The sequence below is a fragment of the Furipterus horrens genome, unplaced genomic scaffold (genome assembly GCF_987537825.1).
Source record: "Furipterus horrens unplaced genomic scaffold, mFurHor1.1.pri manual_scaffold_3, whole genome shotgun sequence".
NCBI lineage: Eukaryota > Metazoa > Chordata > Mammalia > Chiroptera > Furipteridae > Furipterus > Furipterus horrens.
Genome location: NW_028327173.1, coordinates 182629863 through 182652078, shown reverse-complemented (window position 1 = coordinate 182652078; position 22216 = coordinate 182629863). Strand labels below are relative to the sequence as shown.

At 39.6% G+C, this 22216-nt stretch overlaps 1 protein-coding gene across 1 annotated transcript in view; it reads right to left on the bottom strand.

The window, feature by feature from the left end:
* SYNE2 (spectrin repeat containing nuclear envelope protein 2) overlaps positions 1 to 22216 on the bottom strand; it is a 295528-nt gene that overhangs the window by 52027 nt on the left and 221285 nt on the right. Inside the window, exons 75-86 of the mRNA XM_090270971.1 lie at positions 21118 to 21291; positions 19667 to 19798; positions 16936 to 17132; positions 15704 to 15836; positions 14333 to 14515; positions 13771 to 13917; positions 11912 to 12088; positions 10347 to 10502; positions 8931 to 9083; positions 3148 to 3318; positions 2542 to 2672; positions 1127 to 1331 (exon numbers count right to left, since the gene is read on the bottom strand). Of these exons, the coding sequence (XP_090127097.1) occupies positions 1127 to 1331; positions 2542 to 2672; positions 3148 to 3318; positions 8931 to 9083; positions 10347 to 10502; positions 11912 to 12088; positions 13771 to 13917; positions 14333 to 14515; positions 15704 to 15836; positions 16936 to 17132; positions 19667 to 19798; positions 21118 to 21291 (1959 nt within the window). The remainder of the gene's footprint in view (positions 1 to 1126; positions 1332 to 2541; positions 2673 to 3147; positions 3319 to 8930; positions 9084 to 10346; positions 10503 to 11911; positions 12089 to 13770; positions 13918 to 14332; positions 14516 to 15703; positions 15837 to 16935; positions 17133 to 19666; positions 19799 to 21117; positions 21292 to 22216) is intronic.

Below are 22216 nucleotides of genomic sequence, written 5' to 3'. Positions count from 1 at the left end.
CACCTATCAATACTTTTTTTCCCACTGCTCAAATCAATTTCTGAACTCGTCAACTTTGATGACTTTTAGTGCTTCTACCTTTTTTCCCCACCTCTCCCACATGCTAAAACATTTCCCTTTGAGGACATTTTTCATTGGGGAAACAAAAACGTCTCCTGCGGTGAGATCAGGTGCATAGGGAGGGTGGGATATGAGGGTCATGCTGTTTTCGGTCAAAAATTGCTGAACACTCAGTGTGGTGTGGGCAGGTGCATTTGTAAATCACCCATCATGAAATGGGCAAATGTGTTGAGTCTTCAAAAAAAATTCACTGAAGCCTAACACGGCCTCTCACAACGCCAGCAGGTACACTGATACAGATGGGTTCCTAGAACACTCACCCAGTGGGGGGAGACCTGTACTACAAGGGGCCCACCTGCCAGAAGATAATCCAGGTTTTTTTGGGTCCCCCCCTCATACAGCTCTTAAATATGGTCTAAATATCACTATAATCACAGAGAAGCCACATTAACATGGAGGCGAGTCCGTGATTTTTCAAGGTATTTCTAAAGCAAGAGATTCAATGTCTATTATTTATAGATAGTCACACTCAGTTGGATATTTTTGCTTTGTTTTTAAAGATTTTATTTATTTTTTAGAGAGAGGGGAAGGGAGAGAGGAAAACAGCGATATGTGAGAGAAACACTGATGAGTTGCCATTGATGGGTTGACTCTCACACACCCCTGATGAGGGACCTGGCCCACAACACAAGATCTGTGCCCTGAATGGGAATCGAACTGGCAACCTTTTGGTTCACAGGCCGGCGCTCAACCCACTGGGCCACACCATTGAGGGCGAGATATTTTTGCCTTTATTGGAGACTTTACATGAGGCTTTTGCTTTAGAGATTTACCTGCTATAGTGAAAGGGGAAACTGGAAACAAGGCGGTGTCAGGTGCCGCTGCCCCAGCTTCCTGCTGCCTGGACCTGGCGTCTGAGCCTACACACAGCCGGCCCCACACACCCCAGACATGCCTGTGTCCTACACAGCCAGCTTCGCACCTGTCTGGACCCACTTCTCTGCCTTGTACTCTGTCTAGTCCCTAGGTCTTCTTCCTCGTTTTCCCTAATGGGCTTTGCACCCACCTTTATGTCCTGTAGGGCTGGGGTCAGGGTCTCTGCCAGGTTGTTTCCAGACATGTTGATGTTTGCAAGCTGGTGGTACTTGGCCTCCTGCTGTTCCAGCCTTGATACAGCTTCAGCATGAGCACTGGTATAGGCCTTCCAGAGCTGCAGCAGACTCTGGGCTGTCTGCAACTGGTCTGCGATGTCTTGGTTCACCTGGGTCCACCTGTTGGGGCAAAATGAACAGGTCCCTGTTCCCAACCTTTCCCTTGCAGCAAAAGCTCAATGAACCCCACAAGTAAGTTAATAGCAGACGGAGTGTTAAGACAACACTGTTAAATGCCTTTTTCTTTTAATTAATTGCCCATCAATATATAAACAGAAGTTCAAATCTGAATGTTTAACTGACTTTATAGTTCTCAACAAAACTTACAGAATTTGTGATTGGCAAGAAATACCTTACTGTAGTACGGATGCCTCTCAGGCAAACATGGAGAAAGTACTGAACTGTATGCCTGATGAAACTTCTCCACATGGGAGGGGCTCCTATTTTATAGAGGAGGATCTTTAAATAGGCCTACTTAAATTGTGTTTATGTCAATTTTTTAAAAAGATTTTATTTATTTATTTTTAGAGAGGGGACGAGAGGAAGAAAAAGCGGGAGAGAAACATCAATGTGTGGTTGCCTTTTGCGTGTCCAACTGGGGACCTGGCCTGTAACCCAGGCATGTGCCCTGACTGGGAATCAAACCAGCGACCCTTTGGCTCCCAGGCCAGTGCTCAATACACTGAGCCACAGCAGCCAGGGCTATTTCTGTCAAATTCATTCTCCAATTAGAAAAGCCACACACATTCCTAATATAAAAGTGGAAATAAAGGAAATAGTTTTCATTCTATGTGCAGACCGCAGTGTCCTGCCTCTCCCCATCACTAAAGCAGCTTTAGGCCAGCTCTCACATCCCATTCGATACAATCAAAGCCTTGCAATCAACGAGGGCCTCACTTCTTAAGGAGATTTCTATCATACGTGCTTCATCAAAAATCCCTTCCAAGCCCACAAATTACTTCCCCCAAGGCATCCCAAAATCCCCTTTCTTCCATCTTACAATGTTTCCAGTGGAACAGACTGCCCATCTGGCCCACCCCTTAGTCTGTTTCTGCCTGGGATTCTGGTGTCCCTGAGGATCACACTGGACATTTAGTCACCAAAATAGTAGCCTTCTGGAAAAGGCTACTCTGGGGCTATAATTGTGGCATTTCTAGATTGACTATACCAAACGCTTGAACAGGGCAGGTAATAAATAGCCTTCACAACATCAAATCGCACATGAATTAGATCCTGCAATGATTAAGAAGATTAAGAAAGCCCATGACATTTCATTTACCAAGTCATTAAGATATCTGATCTATTATTCAAATTGTATCTCAATGCATACCTTGTGTGAGTATGCTGACATTTCTCTTCGATTATTTCAGCAACTGAGGGGCAGTAATCTTTGAGTTTTCCAATAACCCCCTGGAGTTTCTGCCAGCTCCCTTCACTGCTCTCAGCTTCGTCTTGAAGAGACTAAGAGGACAGAGCAGGAATGTTAGTTTCAGAATGGCCAGGGTAATTCCAAAGAAGGCAGCAGCTTTTCAGCACTCACTGTATGTCACAACAACACTCAAACCTTGACAGGATTGGGATAAATTATTTGAAATGTGAAGGAGAACACACCTGTGAAGGCATTCTTTCATTTGAGATAAAAACTTTAAAAGGTGTACTTAAAAGAAAAACCCACCAAAATACGTACCCTTTAAATCATGAAATAATATGGACATTAAGCATGAAGAAAAATTCAATGCAAACTTTTACAAAGTTTCCCTCACTTGGCTCACGTGATTCATTTTGGAACTTCAAGTTATACTTTTGAGGCTGCTGTTTAAAATACTGTTTTGTGCTTCTCTGTCGAGAGCACAAATGCAATTGTATTTGCCGCTGCACCTGCTTCCATTGGAGATCATCTGCCACCAAGGTGCTGTGCACGATCTGGTTGATTTACCTGCAGGTTCTGCACCTGGCACCTCAGGGCCTCCAATGACACAACCACAGGCCTGCTGTGCTCCATGCAGTACCAGAATCGAACTGTCATCATATTCACGTCATCATAGAGTTTATCATAAATCTTCCACTCCTGTAAAACAGACTGCATGGAGGTCTTGAGCTCATTGACCTATACAAAAAAAAATGGAAGCATATTTAGAAAATCATTGAGAAGAGGCTCTCTCATCATTATTTTTTCTTTCCAAGGACTCTTATCCTACCAGTTAGGTATTTCAGTTTGAAGGTATTGGAGAAGCTTTGGTGATTAACTGAAGGTGGGAAGGGTAGATCAATGAACAAAAACTGTCAGAGATGGCTAAGTTTTAGAACAGGGGGATGGAGAAGAGCCTTGAGACCAGAGGATCAGCACGGACAGTTCAGCCTAGTGAGCGGTAGCCCAGCGAAAGGATGCTGGGTGAGAAACCAGAATCTGGGAGTGCACATTCCAGTGACAGCCTATTAGCTTTCTGACCTTGGTTAAGTTATTTAACCCTTGAGTCTGTTTTCTCATCCACAAAAGAAAAATAATAAACAGAAACAAGTAAATAAAACAGTGTACGGGAAAATGCTCTGAAAGCTGTAAAGCATTATAAACATAAAACGTTACCTGTGTTAGCTGGCACTTAAGTCTGATTACTCCAAGAGAGCAAGCAAAAATCGGAGAGGAGCATGCTTGACCAAAACGACAGACAAGTGCTAATTAGGAGGAAATGCAATGTGTGGCCATATTTTAATAATTAAAATGTGTTGACAATCATTAAAGGATGGAGGTTGAAGCATTTTAATGATCTCAGATACAATCAAGAATATATATATATATATATTTTTACATATATTACATAAAGAACACTTATAACTCAATAATAAAAAAAATAAATGACTAAACTAAAACTGGGTGAAGGACTGAATCTCTCTAAAGAATATATACAATAGCCAATAAGCATATGAAACAATGCTTAACATGCTTAGTCATTAGAGAAATGTAAATCAAAACCCTAACGAGAAACCACTAGGATGGCTATAATCAAAGTCAGACAATAACAAGTGTTGACAAGCATATAGAAAAACTGAAACCCTCATAGACTGCTGGTGGAACACAAAATGGTACAGCTGCTGCAGAGAACAACATGGATGGAACTGGAGAATATTATGCTAAGTGAAATAAGCTGGGCAGCAAAACACAAATACCACAGGAAACTAGTGAACAAGACAAATGAGCAAAATAGAACCAAAGGCATGAGCAAAACAGAACCAGAGGCATGGAAACAAGGACCTGACCGAAAATGACCAGAGGGGCGGGGGGAGGGGGAGAAGAGGGAAAAGAAGGGGAAGGGTTAGTTTAGTCAAGGACCCATAGACATGGACAACAGGATGGGGACTGACTGTGGGAGTTGGGGAGGGGGGGCGCTGTGGAGAGCACCAGGGGAAAAAATGGGACAACTGTAATAGAATAATAATAGTAAAAAGAAATAAAATAAAAAGAACACTTTGGCAGTTCCTCAAAAAGTTTAATGTAGAATTATCATATGACCTCGCAATTATTTACCCAAGTGAACTGAAAGCATATGTTCACACAAAAACGTGCATACAAATGTTCACAGCAGCAGGATTCATAATAGCCTAAAAGTGGAAACAACCCACATGTCCACCAATGGACAAACTAAACATGATAGAGCCATACAATGCAATATTATTCAACCATGAAAAGAGATGAAGTTCTGATATATGCTATAATATTAATAATCTTGAAAACATACTAAGTGAAATAAGACAGATATAAAAGACTACACATTATATAATTCTGTTACTATGAAATGACCCAAACAGGCAAATCCATAGAGAGAGAAAGCAGATGGATAATCTCCAGGGACTAGGGTAAGGGGAAATGATGAACTGACTGCTAATGGGTATGAGGGTTTCTTTCTGAGGTGAAGAAAATGTTCTAGAATTATAGTAGTGATAGTAGTAGCAAATCTCTGTGAATATGCTAAAGACCACTGAGCTATATATTCAAAAGGGTGAGTTTTATGGTGTGAATTATACCTCAATTTAGAATAAGGATTTGATTGGAAATAAAGTGTGATCACTATGTTTGCTCAACTAGACATCTTTATTTGTAGCATGATGTTGAGTTTGGGATGTAACCACACAGGCCCTCTGCTCTCTGCTTAACAACTACAGGGATTCCTGCAAATCCATGGTCACAGGGAGGCTTCCTTAAACCCAGAAGCATTAGTTAAAAAAATAAAAGACTGGAAGAAAAGAAGGGAGGCAGGAAGATGTACCTCTTTGAAGCTGGGACCCTTCTGGGTGGCAGGGGCGGTTCTGACACAAAAGTGCCTATGGGCACATGGCATGCATGGCCCTGCCAAGGTTTCAGGCTGCAGAATAGAATAGAGGAATGAGGTAGAGCCCCGAGACCAGAGGATCAGCGTGGAGAGAGATCAGCCTAGGGAGGGACAGCCCAGGGAAAGAACACTGGGCGAGGAATCAGAATCTGGGAGTGTACATGGCTTCAACATAAAACGTTGATGTAACTTCTGGTGCTCTTAAGGGTGAACCCTTAAAATATTGTAGCTTCACAGAGAAGAAATGGCACATATGGTTTGAGGGAGAGGATAGGAAAACCATTAAGCAAAATTCATTACACTAGAAACAAGAAGGAACATTTTTAAAAGTGGACTCAGCCAGTAGGGCAGCATTCATTGAGTGTGGCACAGGCATCACTACAAAGGTAGAAATATGGAGTAGGTATCATCGTCCCCATTTTATAGGCTGGAAAATTGAGGCTTAGAGCAGTTAAGTACCTGCCTTAGACACTAGGACACAGATAATGGTGCTGCCAAGATCTTCATTTAGGCAGAGAATGCGAAGTCCTTGCTCTTAAACACTAGGCTACACTGACTCTGGAGAGCTTACAGATGGATGACCTAGTTCTTGTGTCCTCTGTGTTTCTTTAAAATAATAGCTTTATTGAGATATAATTCACACACCAGTCTCCATAATTAGTTGTAGAATATTTTCATCACCCCCACTCCTCATTCTTCTCCCCTCTCCTCTCTCCGATATGAATCTACTTTCTGTCTCTATAGATTTGCCTATTCTGGATATTTCATGTAAATGGAATTTATATCATGTGGTCTTTTGTGACTGGCTTCTGTCCCTTAGCATGTTTTCAAGGCCATCAGTGTTGTATCGTGTATCAGTACTTCATTCTTTTTCATGGCTGAATAATATTCCATTGTATGAATATACCACATTTTATATCCTTTTATCAGTTGATGGACATTTTGGCTATTATGAATCACACTGCTATGACCATTTGTGTACACGTTTTGGTGCAGATATATATTTTTCTCTTGGGTAGATACCCAGAAGTGGAAAGTCTAAGTTGTATGGTAATTCTATGCTTAACATTTCAGGAATGGCCAGATTATTTTCCAAAGCAGCTGCATAATTTTACATTCACCCTCAGTGCATGATGGTTTCAATTTCTCCATATCCTTGTTAACACTTGGTATCATCTTGCTTTTTTTTTTTTTTTTGTTTATTTATTTTATTTTTAGAGAGAGGGGAAAGGAGGAGAGGGAGAGAAACATCACTGTGTGGTTGCCTCTCACTCGCGCTCCCAACTGGGGACCTGACGTGCAACTTAGTCATGTGCCCTGACTGGGAATCGAACCAGCGACACTTGGCTCGCAGGCCGACGTTCAGTCCGCTGAGCCACAGCAGCCAGGGCTCATCTTGCTTTTCATTGTAGCTATCCTAGTAGGTATGAAGTGATACTTCATTGTGGTTTTGATTTGAATTTCCTTCATGGTCGATGATATTGGGCATCTTTTTATGTGCTTATTGGCCATTTGTATGTCTTTAGAGAAATGTCTATTTAGACCATGTGCTCATTTTTTTCATTTGGTTATCTGTCCTTTCATTACTGAGTTGTAGCTACAATATATATGGAATTATGACAAGTCTTTAATCAGACATTTAATTTGCAAATATTTTCTCTCATTCTGTGGTTTATCTTTTTACATTTTTGACGGTGTGTTCTGAAACACGAGTGTTTAATTTTGAAGAAGTCTAAGTTATCTGGTTTTTTGTTGCTGTTATTATTGCCTGTGCTTCTAATGTCCAATCTGGGAGACCATTTCCTAATCCAAAGTCACGAAGATTTACACCTATGTTTTCCTTTAAATTGTGTGTGTGTTTTTTAAACCTCACCTGAGGACATGCTCATTGATTTTAGAGAGGGAAAGAGAAAGCAGAGGGAGATAAATATCAATGTGAGAAATATCAATCAGCTGCCTCTTGGTATGTACCCAGAGTGGTGACTGAACCCGCAACCCAGGCATGTGCCCTGACTGGGGATCAAACCCACGACATTTTGGTTTGCAGGATGATGCTCCAACGACCTGAGCCACACCGGCCAGGCCAGAGCTCTTCTAAGTTTTATAGTTTAGCTCTTAACATTTATATCTTTGATCCATTTTGAGTTAATTTTTGTGTATATGGATGTATGGATTTCACTTCATTCTTTTGAATGTAGATATCCAGTTGTCCTAGTACCCTTTTTTGAAAAGAATTTTTTTTTTCCCCACTAAAACTGTCTTGCATCCTTGTCAGAATCAACTGAACATAAACATGAGGGTTTATTTCTGGACTTAATTCTATTCCATTTATCTGTATTCCTACCCTTATGCTACTACCATCTGCATATTTTTTACATGCATTATCTCATTTAATCTTTCCCCCTCTACATTTTATTATATCGTAATTTATTGTGTTGTAATTATCTATTCAAGTGTTTCCTCCAGAAGCCTGTGAGCTCAAGGGTAGACTCCGCTTATTTTCTTGTTTATCTTTGAACCCTTGGCAGTGAGCCTAGTGACTGAGAGGCAAAAGATGACTCCCATACAAAGTGTGCTAAGCTCAACCCCCATTTTCCAGCCTGAGTTCTGGGGGAGGAATGAGGGTAAGAGTCACCTGTGGATTTCATTCATACAGCTTCTCCTAATTCCCTCTTGGGATAAATGGTTAAAAGCAGACTTTAGTTGATGACAAACAATCCACAATAAGGCCTCCCTAGGAAACATGGACACACCTACAACTGGTTAGCATTTACACTCCTCTCCCTCCATTTGTGAGGAAACGTCAAGGTTGCCATGTCTAAAGATGCGTGTCCTTTCTCTTCTGGTGCTTTCCTCCTGGAAGGAGCCAATGTAGACTTTGACCCAATGTCTTTCACTTTTCCTCTATTCTTTCTCCTCACCTCACGCAATGTTTCTCCCCACCTCTGGAGTTCTCCCTGTGCTGATGGTACTTCTGGCTTATAGAAGCCACATGAGGACAGGATCTGTCTCTCCCTGAGGCATCTCCCTGTCTGTGGGGAATCTGAGCTGCTGCTTCATAGATGCTCCAGTAGATCTGGCCAGGAAACAATGCCACATGCTCTGTTTGGTTCAGGGGATGAAGACGTTTTGGTTTGGTACATTAGACAATACAAAGATACCCAAGTGGATTTGTAGACTGCCAATGATGTTGGAATTGAATTGGTGGCTTTGCCTCTAATTATTTAGTGCAAAAAAGGAAGGGAGGACTTGAAATGTTTTACTCTACTTCAAAAATTTTCTCAGAAAGTTTTCAGCTTTTGGTATGGAGCAAGTCTCCAAGATTAAACAACAACAAATAAAATAAAATATGTATATGTGAGGAGAAATAGCACACTTCAAATGAATCTAGTACCTGGTTGATAACACTGCTCCTCTTTTGAAATAACCCATCAATTCTGGCAGCTGTATCTTCTAACAACGGCATTGTCCCACTCTCCAAAGTCAAGTAACTCTGCCTCAACTCATCCAATGCTTTGGATTTAATTGCAAGTTGATTTTCTATATCCTAGAAGGGCAAAAGAAAATAGTTTTCATATGTACACTGTCACAAAAACAATAAGGTGTATGAGACAGGAGTTTGCTCTTTTCAAGTAAGATTGATATTAGAATATATAATAACATTACACCAAAGATGTAGCCATAACATACTCTTAATTCAGTTTTTACAATAAATTATAATATAAATTTACATTATTACAATATGAATTTTTACAATAATGTCAATTATTACAAGGATGTAAATTCTATAAGTCTAGGTAACAAGTCCTTATCATCATGATATAGTAGAAAGAGCCCAGCAGACCTAGTCCCCCATCCATGTCCGCCCTGTGCTGGCTGTTTGACCCGGCACTTAAGTCATCAAACCCCCAACTTAGCATTTTCTCATCTGGAAAATAGTGACGGTACCCCATGTCGTGCATAGCCTGGAACTCAGGCAAAACTGGGGTTGCCTGCTGGGAGCTGGGAAGCACTGAGCTGCTAGGCTGCCAGTCAGGATATATGCCGAGTCTGAGGTGGCTGCAAAAATTCCAAAGTGGAAGTGCTAGTGGGTAGTTCCATACAGGAAACCACCATTTGAAAACCTCTCTTATAGGAGTCTCGCTGCTCACACATCATGTCCAGTATTATTCTGCCACCTTCGAAGTAGAACTGGGGTCCAACAAGTAGCGTCACACTTGTAGGTAATGTGGTAGGTGCAGAGGCAGCAGACCCTGTGCCGTCTGCAGCTACGTGGCAGTGAGTAAGGATCAGTCTGCACTTGGGTGAGGAGCCTCAAAGATTAAGCCACCTGGTAAATGACAACTAAACAAAAAGGGGTGCGACCAACATCCTCAGGCCCAAAGGTGATTTAGGCAGCCATTGGAGAGGTCAAGCAGTCCTTTAGCACTCATTACACAGGAAGCAAGGGACAGTCATTTTCCTCTGAAGAAACAGAATGGAATACTCAAAATCAGTGAAACTTCGCAGTAATTTTGTAAATAGTTGGTATATTTTTTAAAAAGATATAAAATTGGAAAACATTTACATCAAAATTCCCTTTGAATGTCTTTTCCTCAGGAATAATATTCAAACCTCTTAAGAACAACAATCACTGTGAAAATACTTTGTCCTGTTTACCATTTAAAAAAACCACAGATAATTATCTGCTGGACATAAAAAAGTATGTACATCATGGTTGGAGGAGAGTCCTGAGAAGCTACCTCAGCGTGCCCTCGTCACGGACTAAAGGCCCCAACCACGGCGCTGGACAGGTGCTGTGCCGGCTCACCTGACAATCCAGAAGCACCTTCTGAACCGAGATCACGCTTTCAGGTTTTTGTAAAGTTTTCAGTCTCCCTTCTTGCACCTCCATCCAGTTGTTCAAAATCTGTACTTTGTTTTCATTCTCAGTGATACTTTCCAAAAGTTGTTCTAAATGTTGTATCTACAAGTTATGGATAAGACAGTTTCTTATTTTAAACCATATGCTTTAAAATGTAAATGTCATGATATGATATTTTATTAGGAGAATATTTTTTCTTCTCAGACTTAGTTTGCATAATATTTCCCAATAACTTTTGGAATAAACATAATTCATAAATCAGGAAATAGAATTAAAATCCCCTTTCAAAAATAATCTAACATTTGACATGAAATCTAACCTGCTAAGAAAGCTGGCTGTTTTGGAGTTTCATGATATCTGAACAAAATAAAATCATGTTGCTAACACTCAATATTATATATTATATACACACATACAAAATTATATATTTACACATGCATACAAAAAGTCTTGTATTTGTTTTCCAGTTTTTCATGGGCACTTGCTTGTCATGACATGCCTTTATTAATTTAAAAGGCTGCCTAATATTTCATCAAATAGACACAGTATAATTTGATTAATTATTCATCTGTAGTGGGAAATTAAGGCATTCTACTTCCACCTATATAAATAATTGTGAACTTAATACTTCATGTGCATATCTTTTCCTTTTTGAAGGACTATTTACTTAAGATAAATGTGTAAGAGGTGGACTGCTGAGTTAAGAGGTAAGGTAAATAAGATGATTATGGTTCTTGAAATTTTCTGAATGTTTTCCAAAAGGGTATTTAAGCCATTATCTGCAATGTATGAATGTGATAGCTTTGGGCTTTTATCATTATTTTAAGTTTTTCTAATTTAATAAGTGTGTAATGTTATATTAATGTATATTTTGAATGATAATTGAAGTTGTAATATTTCCATGTTTATTTGCTAATTATAGTTTTCTCTTTTGTGAATTGTTTACTCATGTTCTTTGTTCACATACTAGAATTGAATCTTAATTGTATAAATTCATTTGCATGCATTCTCTACACAATAATCAACAGATTGTCCCTATTAATTGTATACAAAGATTAAATATATTTCCAGGAATAATTTCTCTTAATCTTTTCAAACTCATGGAATAAAAATCTACCAAAAGGCCATATACATTTTTCTTCCTTTTTAAATCTTTTCCAAACTGAAACACTTAGCCACTTTTCAACATCTACTTAAACAGAAAATATTAAACAAAATCTATTTTTTGACTATTTAGTAGTCTTGTATAATACTCGACAGCTTCTTAAATAAAATTTCTCCTCTTCACATGCCCAACTCTATTTCCCACGAAGAAATCTCAAATGAAACATAAGAACTATTTTCATACTCTTGTGGAGAATGCTATAAAACACAGGGTTATTAAGGGCTGTAACTGAGAGGATTATTAGGCTTCACTATAAATTAATCATATTAATGTCTTTTAAAAATGTTCAGAAAGGGGCATTTTGCAAAGACCAGAGCCTCCGTCAGACTGAGACCCAGGAGCGCACCTTTCTGCTCAGCGCTCCGTGGACCCGGTGCCACTGGCGGTTCATCTCTCCCAGGTGCTCTGCAAACTCTGTTCTTTCGTAGCGCTTACTTTCTACATCACAGGTGCTTAACTGAAGTAACGACTGATTAACAAAGTCGACTATCCACTGTTTATAGTCCATTTCCATTCGAAACTCCTAAAAACAAAATAAGCAAAAGTCAACAACCCCAGCCTGAAATGAAGAATTCGTAGGTTAGATGAACGGGAGTTTCCCTGCGGTGTACTCTAGGGGGCGCCAGGCTCTCAGCCGTCAATCGGGGGCACCTGTCAGGAGTTACCATCTACTATCTCCAACCCCACCAGCCGCCTGCTTTACTTGAGTGGACAGTCGTTTTGGAAATTCCACATTCCTGGAAGCAGACTGATGCATCGCTTTGAAACAGACTGCAGAGTCATAGGCAGCACCAAGAACTGTGAGTACATCCTCTGAACCAAAATCAGGACCCAGGGATTGACGCAGGGTTCCTGTGAGAGGCTCCGAGAGCTGCGCTGGAATTCTGAGCCACCCTGTGGGCTCATGGCAACGATGGGCTGGGAAGTCTTATGTGAACACTCCCAGGACACCTTTTAGGAACTTGACCAGTTTAGGCAGCTTCTCTGTTTCTCTGGGCACGGACGAGGCTGCCCAGTTTGGATGACTTGAAGTGATACAGCAATCCTAAACCCACCTCAGGCCAGCCACATTTCTGCCAGGCCTGCAACTTGTTGGGTTTATTCTGGCAAGTTCTAGCACCTCCTTTGGAGACATCCAAAGGGGAAAACCATGTGATACATGCTAGGTTACTAGAGCCTGCTAGAGTACATACATGTGGACCCTAAAAATTCCACTACTCCCTGAGGTTAGTAGAATATAAAAATAAAATCCTTGCTAACATCATGCTTTGTGATTAAGCCATTCTACTTCTGCCTTCCGGGGGCTCAATCCCTCAGCCTGTGAGGTCTTTAAAAGCAATGACCAGAGTCTTCATTCATCTGTGTTCCTAGGGGTGAACACAATACCTGGCACACAATAAATGTCTGCGTGTGGCTTGTTCAATATTACTTAAATCTACTTGAAATAAAATATGGAAAAAGCCACCTCCATGTCTATTTGTAGGATATCAGGTATATCAAACTGTCCTTACGTATTCTCTTACTCAAAGGACATTTACTTAACACTTATTGGCTGCCAGGTATGGGGCTAGGTGTGTTATTTCAGGGAGGTGAAGGATAGCCTCTGCTCTCAAAAAGCTAAGTCAAGGTGGGGACAGGCAATCAAACAAATAATTATACCATGTGGAAGGAACTGCTGATAGTACCACGGAGACACCTAATCCCAGAAAGTACACTAATCTGGTGGGGAGAGTCAGGGTTTGATTTCCAAATGAGAAGATGCTTGAGCCAATTCTTGAAGGATGACCAAGAAGATTTCTACAGCTGAATGCAGGGCGTGGGGATTCCTGGTGAAGGTGTAGCACGTACAGAAGTAGGAGGAGGGAGCGCACCGGAGGCAGTCAAGGGACCACAAATCATTTGGTTCAGGCAGAGACCAGGATTTGCATGGGGGGATGAAAAGATGAGGCTGGAGAGGTGATGAGGGGCCAGAGGCAGTTAAAAGTTCAGGTACGGTCCTGTGGTGATGAGGGCTATTGCAGGGATTTAAGCAAAATAGGAGCAAGTATACTACTCTCTCGAGAATCACCCACCACCCCATGCTCCCACACCCAGAGTTAGTTTTTCTAAATTATATTCTACATGTCTCTTTGTTCAGTATTTCTCCTTCAGTTGTCTTGCCTTGTTATTTAATGAAAAGGCCTCTGGCTCTTTTTGTATAATTACCTTGTACTTCTGAAGAAGATTTTTAACTTGAGATGCGGAACTCAGTGAACGCTCAGAGTCTTCACCGGCAGCTTGATGTTCCACATTGCTCATCCAGCTAATCATCTCTGTGATTGCTTTCCGAGATGGCAATTTCTCCATCTGAAGCTGCAAGGACAAAATGATTTCCATTTAATTACCTGCAGTTAACAAAATGAATCAGGGCATCACTAAAGATGATAATCTGGTTTGATAAAAGGTCCTGCTACATGATTAGGCAGGTTACTCACGAAAACAAACCCAGAATTCAAGCTTAGAATGAACGACCCCAAAACAATGACAATGACCTTCATATAAACTAACACGGTGGTGCAGATAACGGGGAAATAAAGTAATTAAGCCTGATTTCTCTCTCAGGAAAGATCCCATTGGAGAAGAGTCCAGTAATTAAGACCTATATTCAGTGGTGCCAGAGAAAAATAGGTAGTGTCAATGAAAATTATTGAGTCAAAGAAATAATTTTAAAATAGTTGTGAGCTAACAAGTGAATGCTAGTTTAAATACTGGGTCTTTAGATACTTACCTGGTGAAGTTTTTCTTGAATATCTGGAAGTTGAGTTATGAGCATTGTCCATTTTTGTTCAAATTGTGCTAACGAAGCTCTCAGTGTAGCCGTATCAGCCTCTTTAAGGTGAAGAAGCTGGTTCCCGGTACTTATCACTGCAGTCTTCAAGGAGGACTTCTCATCAAGTTCCTTTGAAAACTCCTAAAGGAGAGAGTTGTAAAATTTAGAAACTATAAAAATTTAAATATAGGAGAGAGTAGTTAAGATTCAGAATATCTGGTTAGAGTCCAAAACAAAATAATTGAATTCAATTTGAATAGTAAATATTTGTATGTGAATGTGTATGTATGTATGTGTCCGTGCACACATGTGCACACACACACACACACGTACACCGTTTTCCTACTAAGGGTCAGTTGCTGTTCTAGGCATTAGATGTATGGAGGGGGAACAAGGATGAAATTCCTGACCCTTGAGTAGCTTATAATCTAGTGATTAATATTTTAAAAAATAGACAAGTCATCATTTCAACTTCGAAAAGTTATGGAATACAACACAAAGTTCATATTAAATGAACTAAATGCAACAAAAGTTTTAACTAAAATATTTGAAATCTTTCCTGTATACTTACAGGTTTTTTAAAGTATATTTAAAAATATCTACATTTTAATACCAAAATGAGTCATCATAGCTACAAAATAAGAAAAATGGAAAGAGAAAAGACTGAAAGGTTTCTAAAGTGTAATTTATATTACAAAAGTAATACTTTAAAAAATCTCAAAACAATAACATTTTAGAAGAAATATTTCAAAGAAACATTGTATTTGTTTTTAAATATTTTATTTAATCAATTTTTAGAGAGAGGGGAAGGGAGGGAGAAAGAGAGGGAGAGAAACATCAATGTGCAAGAGATACATTGATCGGTTGCCTCTCTCATGCTCCCAAGTGGGGACCTGGCCCTGGCACTCAATCCACTGAGCCACACCAGCCAGGGCTCAAAGAAATATTTTAGAAGAAATATCAGTTTTACATAATTTAAAACCATGTACTTATTAACTTTAACATTTATGACTTAATAATCTTTGAGGTTTTTGTGGGGGCAAGGTAGTTATTTCTCTTCATTTGTAAAACATGCCCCATGTCAGAGCAAGTTTTAAATTTATATATATTTCATAGGATCAAATAAAAATATACTTCATCATTATAAATGTATGAATAAACAGTGCAATATAAACAAATAGTTTTAAGTTTAGACACTGCAGCTGCTATTAGCTCAAGTTTTATTCCTTAGCCACAAATGGCTATGGAGACTATCGCATCAACCCTGAACATTTTCCCAATATTTATTTCTGATTGATGATTATCTGCGCATAGTCTATTACAACTTACAAAGAAACTGTCTATGTTGCTCCTGATTGTATCCAAGTCCTGAGACACATTGAGGGACTGTTCTTTCCAGTAGTTCAGGGTTTGCTGAGAAGATTCCAACCACTCAGTTAACTGGTCTGAGTCTCTGTTATAACTAACAAGAGCGAAGTGAGAGAAAGGGAATTAGAAACATGCATCACCAGCATACTTTTCTTCTTACTTTACTATGTTTTCCTGTGTTCATCAGCCCTATTATCCATAAAATTATTATGATTATGAGGAGTATACCCTGTTTTATCCCATTTCCTAAATCTGATGCTCCTGGCCTTTTTGTTACTCTCTCCATTATGACTAATCAAGAAGAAAGAGCCATTTTAAAGGCTACACACTCTATTTGAAATTTCTGATTACAGCTATACAAAAGTAAACCAATTGGTATGGATAAGGATTATTTTTATTCATCAAATGTTCTCTACAGATTTGTTTAGCGTAAAAATATAACCAGCATTTGTGTAAGTTATGTAACAAACAGAAAAGTGCAGTTGGCTAGATGCCGACATATTTATCTGCTATGATGAAAATACCCAAGCAAAATGCTACTCCTCTTGTAACTTTTAAACTTCTTTAGTTTAAGACAGTACCCTGGGAGGCAGGGATGAGAATGAGGTTTAAACATTCTATGTTCTCTACTTTCCTCAAGGGGCTCAAGTTATATCAACTAAGAAAAAAAAGTCTCTGAAGAACTCCAAAGACTTTTTCAAATGATTCTGTTAGGGGAGGTGGGGGGAGGGGGAGGAGGATATGGGGGTATTAATGGTGATGGATAGAGACTTGGCTTGGGGTGGTGAGCACACAGTTTGGTGTGATGTACTGTGGAATTGTGCACCTGAAACCTGTATAATTTCGTTAACCAGTGTCACCCCAATAAATTCAATGAAAAGTAAAAAAAAAAAACTATTCTCTTAGCTAAAATTATTTAATTTCTTTTAAATTTTAAAACCTTTGGGAGGGGAAAGAACAACATCATAGTAAAAAGATAACATGTATAATTTTACAATCCCCAGCTTCCGTAGAACTGATTATATATTCTGAGTCTAACCGGCCAGTGTCAGAGACTCTAGACCCCATGTAGCTCAGAATAGAGACCCAACTCTACAACAGGGACCACATGTAAAGTCCAGTGGACGGTAGAATCCCTCTGAGGCCTTTTCCACAGCAAAATGTGATGCCAATCGATCTCTTAGAGAACATACCTGAGCAGATGCTTGAGAAGTGTTTGCAGTCTGTGTAGTTCATGGTCGATTTTTTTGTTTAGGGACAACCACTGCTCCTCCAGTTTTGCAATCTGGCCCTCTAATTCAGGACAGCTCACAGATGCCGCCAGCTGTTTGCCTTCATTCAGAGTCTGGTAAAGACGGGCATGCTTCTCATCGATGTTTCTTTTTATTTGCTAATAAAAGCCAAATCACAGAATGAATAATTTTGAAATGAAACCAACCAATCTACTCACAAATTTTTCATTAAAAAAGCTACAGTAGAGTCTACTGAAGAAGCATTGCCACTTTTCTAACCCTCAGTACTCTTGCAGCTTGGCTTTATGGTTTATTGATCACCTTTCACAATGCGAGTTTCTGATTAGTGCATTTCTATTGCACAGATTCAGCTGTATAGACTTCAGATACGTGAACAGGAAATAAAATTTCACAGCTTTAGATTTAACAGGTAATTCTTCCACCTAAAAACAAAAAAGCTGGCAGCCTACAGGGCACTTTCAGCTTGCAGACAGGTTTTGTGTGGCCTGAAGATTATTTTGAATATCAGGAAATTTTACATAGAAATTAGGATTTCCTGTGAGCCTCTGGAAAAACTGGAATTTCTAGCCACCTGGTTCTGCATTCTCATGGGGCAAGGACTGGCTGAAACCAAACCAAACAGCAACAGCCTCCTGTCGAAGAGTGCTGGCTCTGGATCCCCTGTGCCACAGCCACAGCCCCTCCCACTGCAGACCACTCAGCACCCCTTATTTCTGTCCTCCTGCCTGGCCCCTCTAAGCATTTTATAGTGCAACCTAGATATGAAGGGGAGCAAGAAGAAAACATTCCTTTATTATCTTTTAGACCCAAATAGTAGGGAAAATGTCATTTCCAGAGTCTTCTAAATGTCAAGATTCAGTAGGGAGAAAGGAGGAGGACTTTGGGAGAATGAATTAAAGCAGACAGCACATCATTAATAAAACTTTATGGGAAGTAAAATAAAATTCTTCAAAACTGAATACAATGACCCCCTGAAGAGAATGCTGTCTTACAGCAATTATCTTCCACAGTTGGGCTCAGCTAATGACATTTACCCTGACAGATACTTGAATTTAATCTTTAAAAATAAATTATAATCAAAACAGAATTTTTACTCTTTTTCAATTAAGTTAAGCTTTTTTAAAACTTGCCCCAAATACTACCTCCATTGCCCTTCCCATCACTCCCATTTGTGACCCTTGCCTGCTGCCCCAGCCTGTGGGCTAGAATAAAATGTCCAACATCAGTTGAAAAAAAAAAGGTTCTAATTTTCTAAGCCTTCAGCAAGAGACACTCAATCTTCAGAGCATCTCAGAAATTTTAAGTTCCCCATTTCATAAATGGACTCAGACTGCACTGGTCACTCGGCCCATGAGGTTCTGAGCAAGCGTCTGAACACAGGTTTGTTTTGACTCCAAAGGCTGTGCATCTGACATGTATGTTTCATATCCCACAGGCGTCCTCTGACCAAGATGCCCAAGATGGAGACGACCTTAAAAAGTCTCTAAGTGAGATGGCTTTACAAGATATGAGTTCTTTTAGTCTGGAGAATTTACTTAAATGTCTTACAACAATGATTTCATCTTAATAGAATCTCAGGCTACATTTTAAGAGATATAGTCACTTCTAGGGGAAACAATCAGGCTTATATTAGTTTGGCTTGTATTAACCGTTTCTTAATATAATGAGGTTTAACATGCTGTTTTCAACTGCACTCTTTCAGCTGTTCGGATGGTACCTTCTGTATCCCTAGGCTAAGAAAGCGTTACAACAGCAGCTTCTCAGAGGACTGAGATTTATCTTAGAGTCAGCCTCAATAAAATACAATGGCAAAGGCACCCACTGTAGCTTTCTAGGTGTTTCGAGAACGTAACTACAGCGTTCCAGCCTCGGGAAAACGTTGCTTATAGAAGCCTGAATGCCTCTGAGGAATGGCAGGGCCCTGCCAAGTATTTCATGCTTTCGTTTTCCATCCAGTCTATTCAGGCAACAAACCTGCTTTTGATGCTTTAAAGTTGATATTTGATCACTACCTCTAGCCACACAATTCGGATTCTTATTACTTATATTCTAAAGTAAAATCCTGAGACCATTTAGAGCTCATTTCTCCTTGGTTATATTCTCAGTGTCACTTGAAAATCATTTTAAGGTTTTATCTTTTTTATGGCATCGAAATCTGAGACACAGAGATTTTGATAATAGTACTAAGAGTTATACAAGAACATTTTTGAAGTCTGAAGTCTTTTCATGACGCTGCTGGCAGGTGATACATTATGGTCTGGATCATAGGTTATGTCCGGTCAGAGCTTTGCTGTAGTAGTAAAACTAAATACATGTTTAGAAGCTTGTGGTTTACAAAGTTCTTTCTATATGTTAGCTCATTGCCATAATCATGGACACCCACCTCTTTAGACAGGCAGAAGCAGCATGATTATCTATATTCCACAGATAAATGAGAGCCAGGTCTCAGACCATGGTCCTCGACCCCAAGCCAAACCTGTGGCTATGCTGAGGAGCTCACAGTTAAATCTACGGTGTCCCCAAACATGCCTGACAGTGATTTGTGTGATGAACAATATTTCAATTCAAATCCTTCACCTTCAAATTCAAGCGATTTAGTAAATGCGCACACAGACACACATACAAAGTGCTATTGACCACGTCTTTGACAGCTTCAATGGAAGCAAAATACCTGGTAAAAGGAAATCCGTTCCACTAATCTTTCCTCTGTCTCTTCCACCAAACTCACAGATGGCAATGTAGATACAAGAATGTCTAGGTCCTTCTCAAGAGAGGCATAGTTTTCATCAAATTCTTCCCATTTCTAGAAAATCAAGAGCATAAAACCAACAGGAGCCCTCTTAATTAATTCCAATGGCACAATTAATCCTAAAAATAAAAATGAATTCTGAGGTGGTACACAAACTTAAAGCACAGATTCGAGGGGGGGATCTGAGAGATATAACCCACTGTAATAAGAGCTCAGTGCCTAATGGAAAATAACTCCACTGCTTCTGTGGAGGTTTTTAAAAATCCAGTTGGCCTCAATGTTTTATGTTTGTCTCATCAAATCGAGTAGGGATGAAAATGATTAAGTTAAAGTGATATTCTCAGCACACACCTCAGGGGAGGCTTTAGAGCCACACAGAGCCTCTCTTAGGTGAAAGGCCAAGGGCTGACTTCTAACGCCTTTTCTCCACAGACGCGCCTGTTAGGCTGCTTCCTTCCTCCTGGCTCCAATCCCCAGCCACTGACCATCCCCCTAGGGTGCTTACAGCATACCCTCCCTGGCTGAGGCTGGTGGGCTTACACTTCATCAGGGGAGGAGTATTGCCTTAGCCTCCATCTCGTCTGGCCCTGCTGTCTCTGTTTCCATAGAAGCCCACCTCGAGGGTCTCAGCACACTAGGGCTGCCTTACAGACACTTAAGTAGTAACTGCTGGAAAATAACCACCTTGCTACTTCTCATACTTATTGAAATAGTGGGTCACCTGGCTATTAGGGGCACTCACCAGGATCATTAAGTCTTATTTTGGATACCATGAAATATTACTATAAATATCCATTTGACACTAACTAGAAAATTTTAGTAGCAGAAAATAACACATCATATCACATTATAAAGTTGAATATTTCCTTACTTTTTGTTTATTTCCTGTATGGGCTAACATCCACTGCATTTAAAAAGTGAAAGGGGAAAAATATCAAATTTGAGAAAGAGCTTTATGCAAGCTTAATTGTTTTTCTTGGAATCGGAACAAGATTGTCATGAATCCACTTCAATGACACAAAGAACATTAGGGCCTCTCCTTTCAGGAAGGACAGTTTCTGAACCAGACACTAATTCATCCAAATGATCTTATTCAAGATCTCAGTGTTCTTTCAATTTTGTTTATTTGCACTACACAAACCTAGAAGGCAGAAAGATGCTTTGCCATCCCTAATTTACATATAGGAAACCTCAGCTAATATTTCATTCAGGGAGTAGTAGTCAGAACTAAAACAGGGTTCCACATCCCTCGTGGCTATTTTCCATTTTATTACTGCTTAATGCCATCTAGATATTTGTTTTCGACACCTGGAGGTGGTGGTTGAAAATCCGAAATTCTTGGCTTAAGCACAAAGTTTATGTAACCCAAATACCTGCAACAAACTCTGCAGCTTTATTCCACATTGGTGTGACCTTTCTTCTAGTAATTTAACTTCTTTTACTTGTTCTGCCCAAAATGTCTCTTTCTTTTGCAATAAAGAGGGAAGCATTTTGTTGGAATATGTCTGGATAAACAGCATGTCAGCAACAAGCTTCTGGAAAAAATGCTGTAAGATGGAGATGGTTTTAATATTTATTTCTGCACTGTGAAAATCTTAAACACCAAGGTATTTTAACTTTTTTACTGTTATATTTGCTTTTAAAAGCCAAAGTCCCAGGACAGTCACGTAGTCAAACACGTGAGAAAACAAAAAATTGACTATGTATCCCTTAGTCTTTAAATACTAATGACATTTTAACAAACCCTAAAGAATCATCCTAAGTAATATTTTCCATAAAACAGTCCACATTAAAGAGCAAACATTAGTAATTAGTTAATTTCAATTTCCAGTGAGATCTTCCTAAATCTGTTATTAAGGTTTAAGAAACTTTACAAAAAGGTAGATAATGATGTGGCTGATTAACTTCAAGACAGTAAGTCAGACGGATAGATGGATTAACCCAAGGAGCCCACATATTCAATAGCTGGGGGTTCCTAAACTCCGACTCTTCTACGCAATAAAATGGCTAAATAAAGGGAATTTGTTGATGGGATCTTTTGGAGTCCCGGTACATAAAAGCTCCCAGAATGGCATGTCAAGAGTCTTTAAAGTGGGGAGCTTTCCTTCACAAGGTTCTTCTCCATTTATACTGGCTGTCCTCTTTAATGGTTTAGAGGAACCTCAATGTGAATCCCTCCTCTGATTCCTTGTAAAGGACACATGGAGGGTTTATAAAACAGCTAGCATAGGGCCCATCAATTGCTATTACTTTCTCCTCTTCCCCTCCACCCTCTATACATATTTACCTTTGAATTTCTTAGACTAAGGTCTACTTAACAAAGGCCTTGACTTAAGCTTGTTGAAGGTAGAAACTATGTCTTACCCATTTTTTTAAATCAGCACTTAAATCACTGCGTATCTTTCGTTTAATGAAATAAATGGAAAATTAAAGGGTTTATTGTTACATTACACTAGATATACATTTATGTAT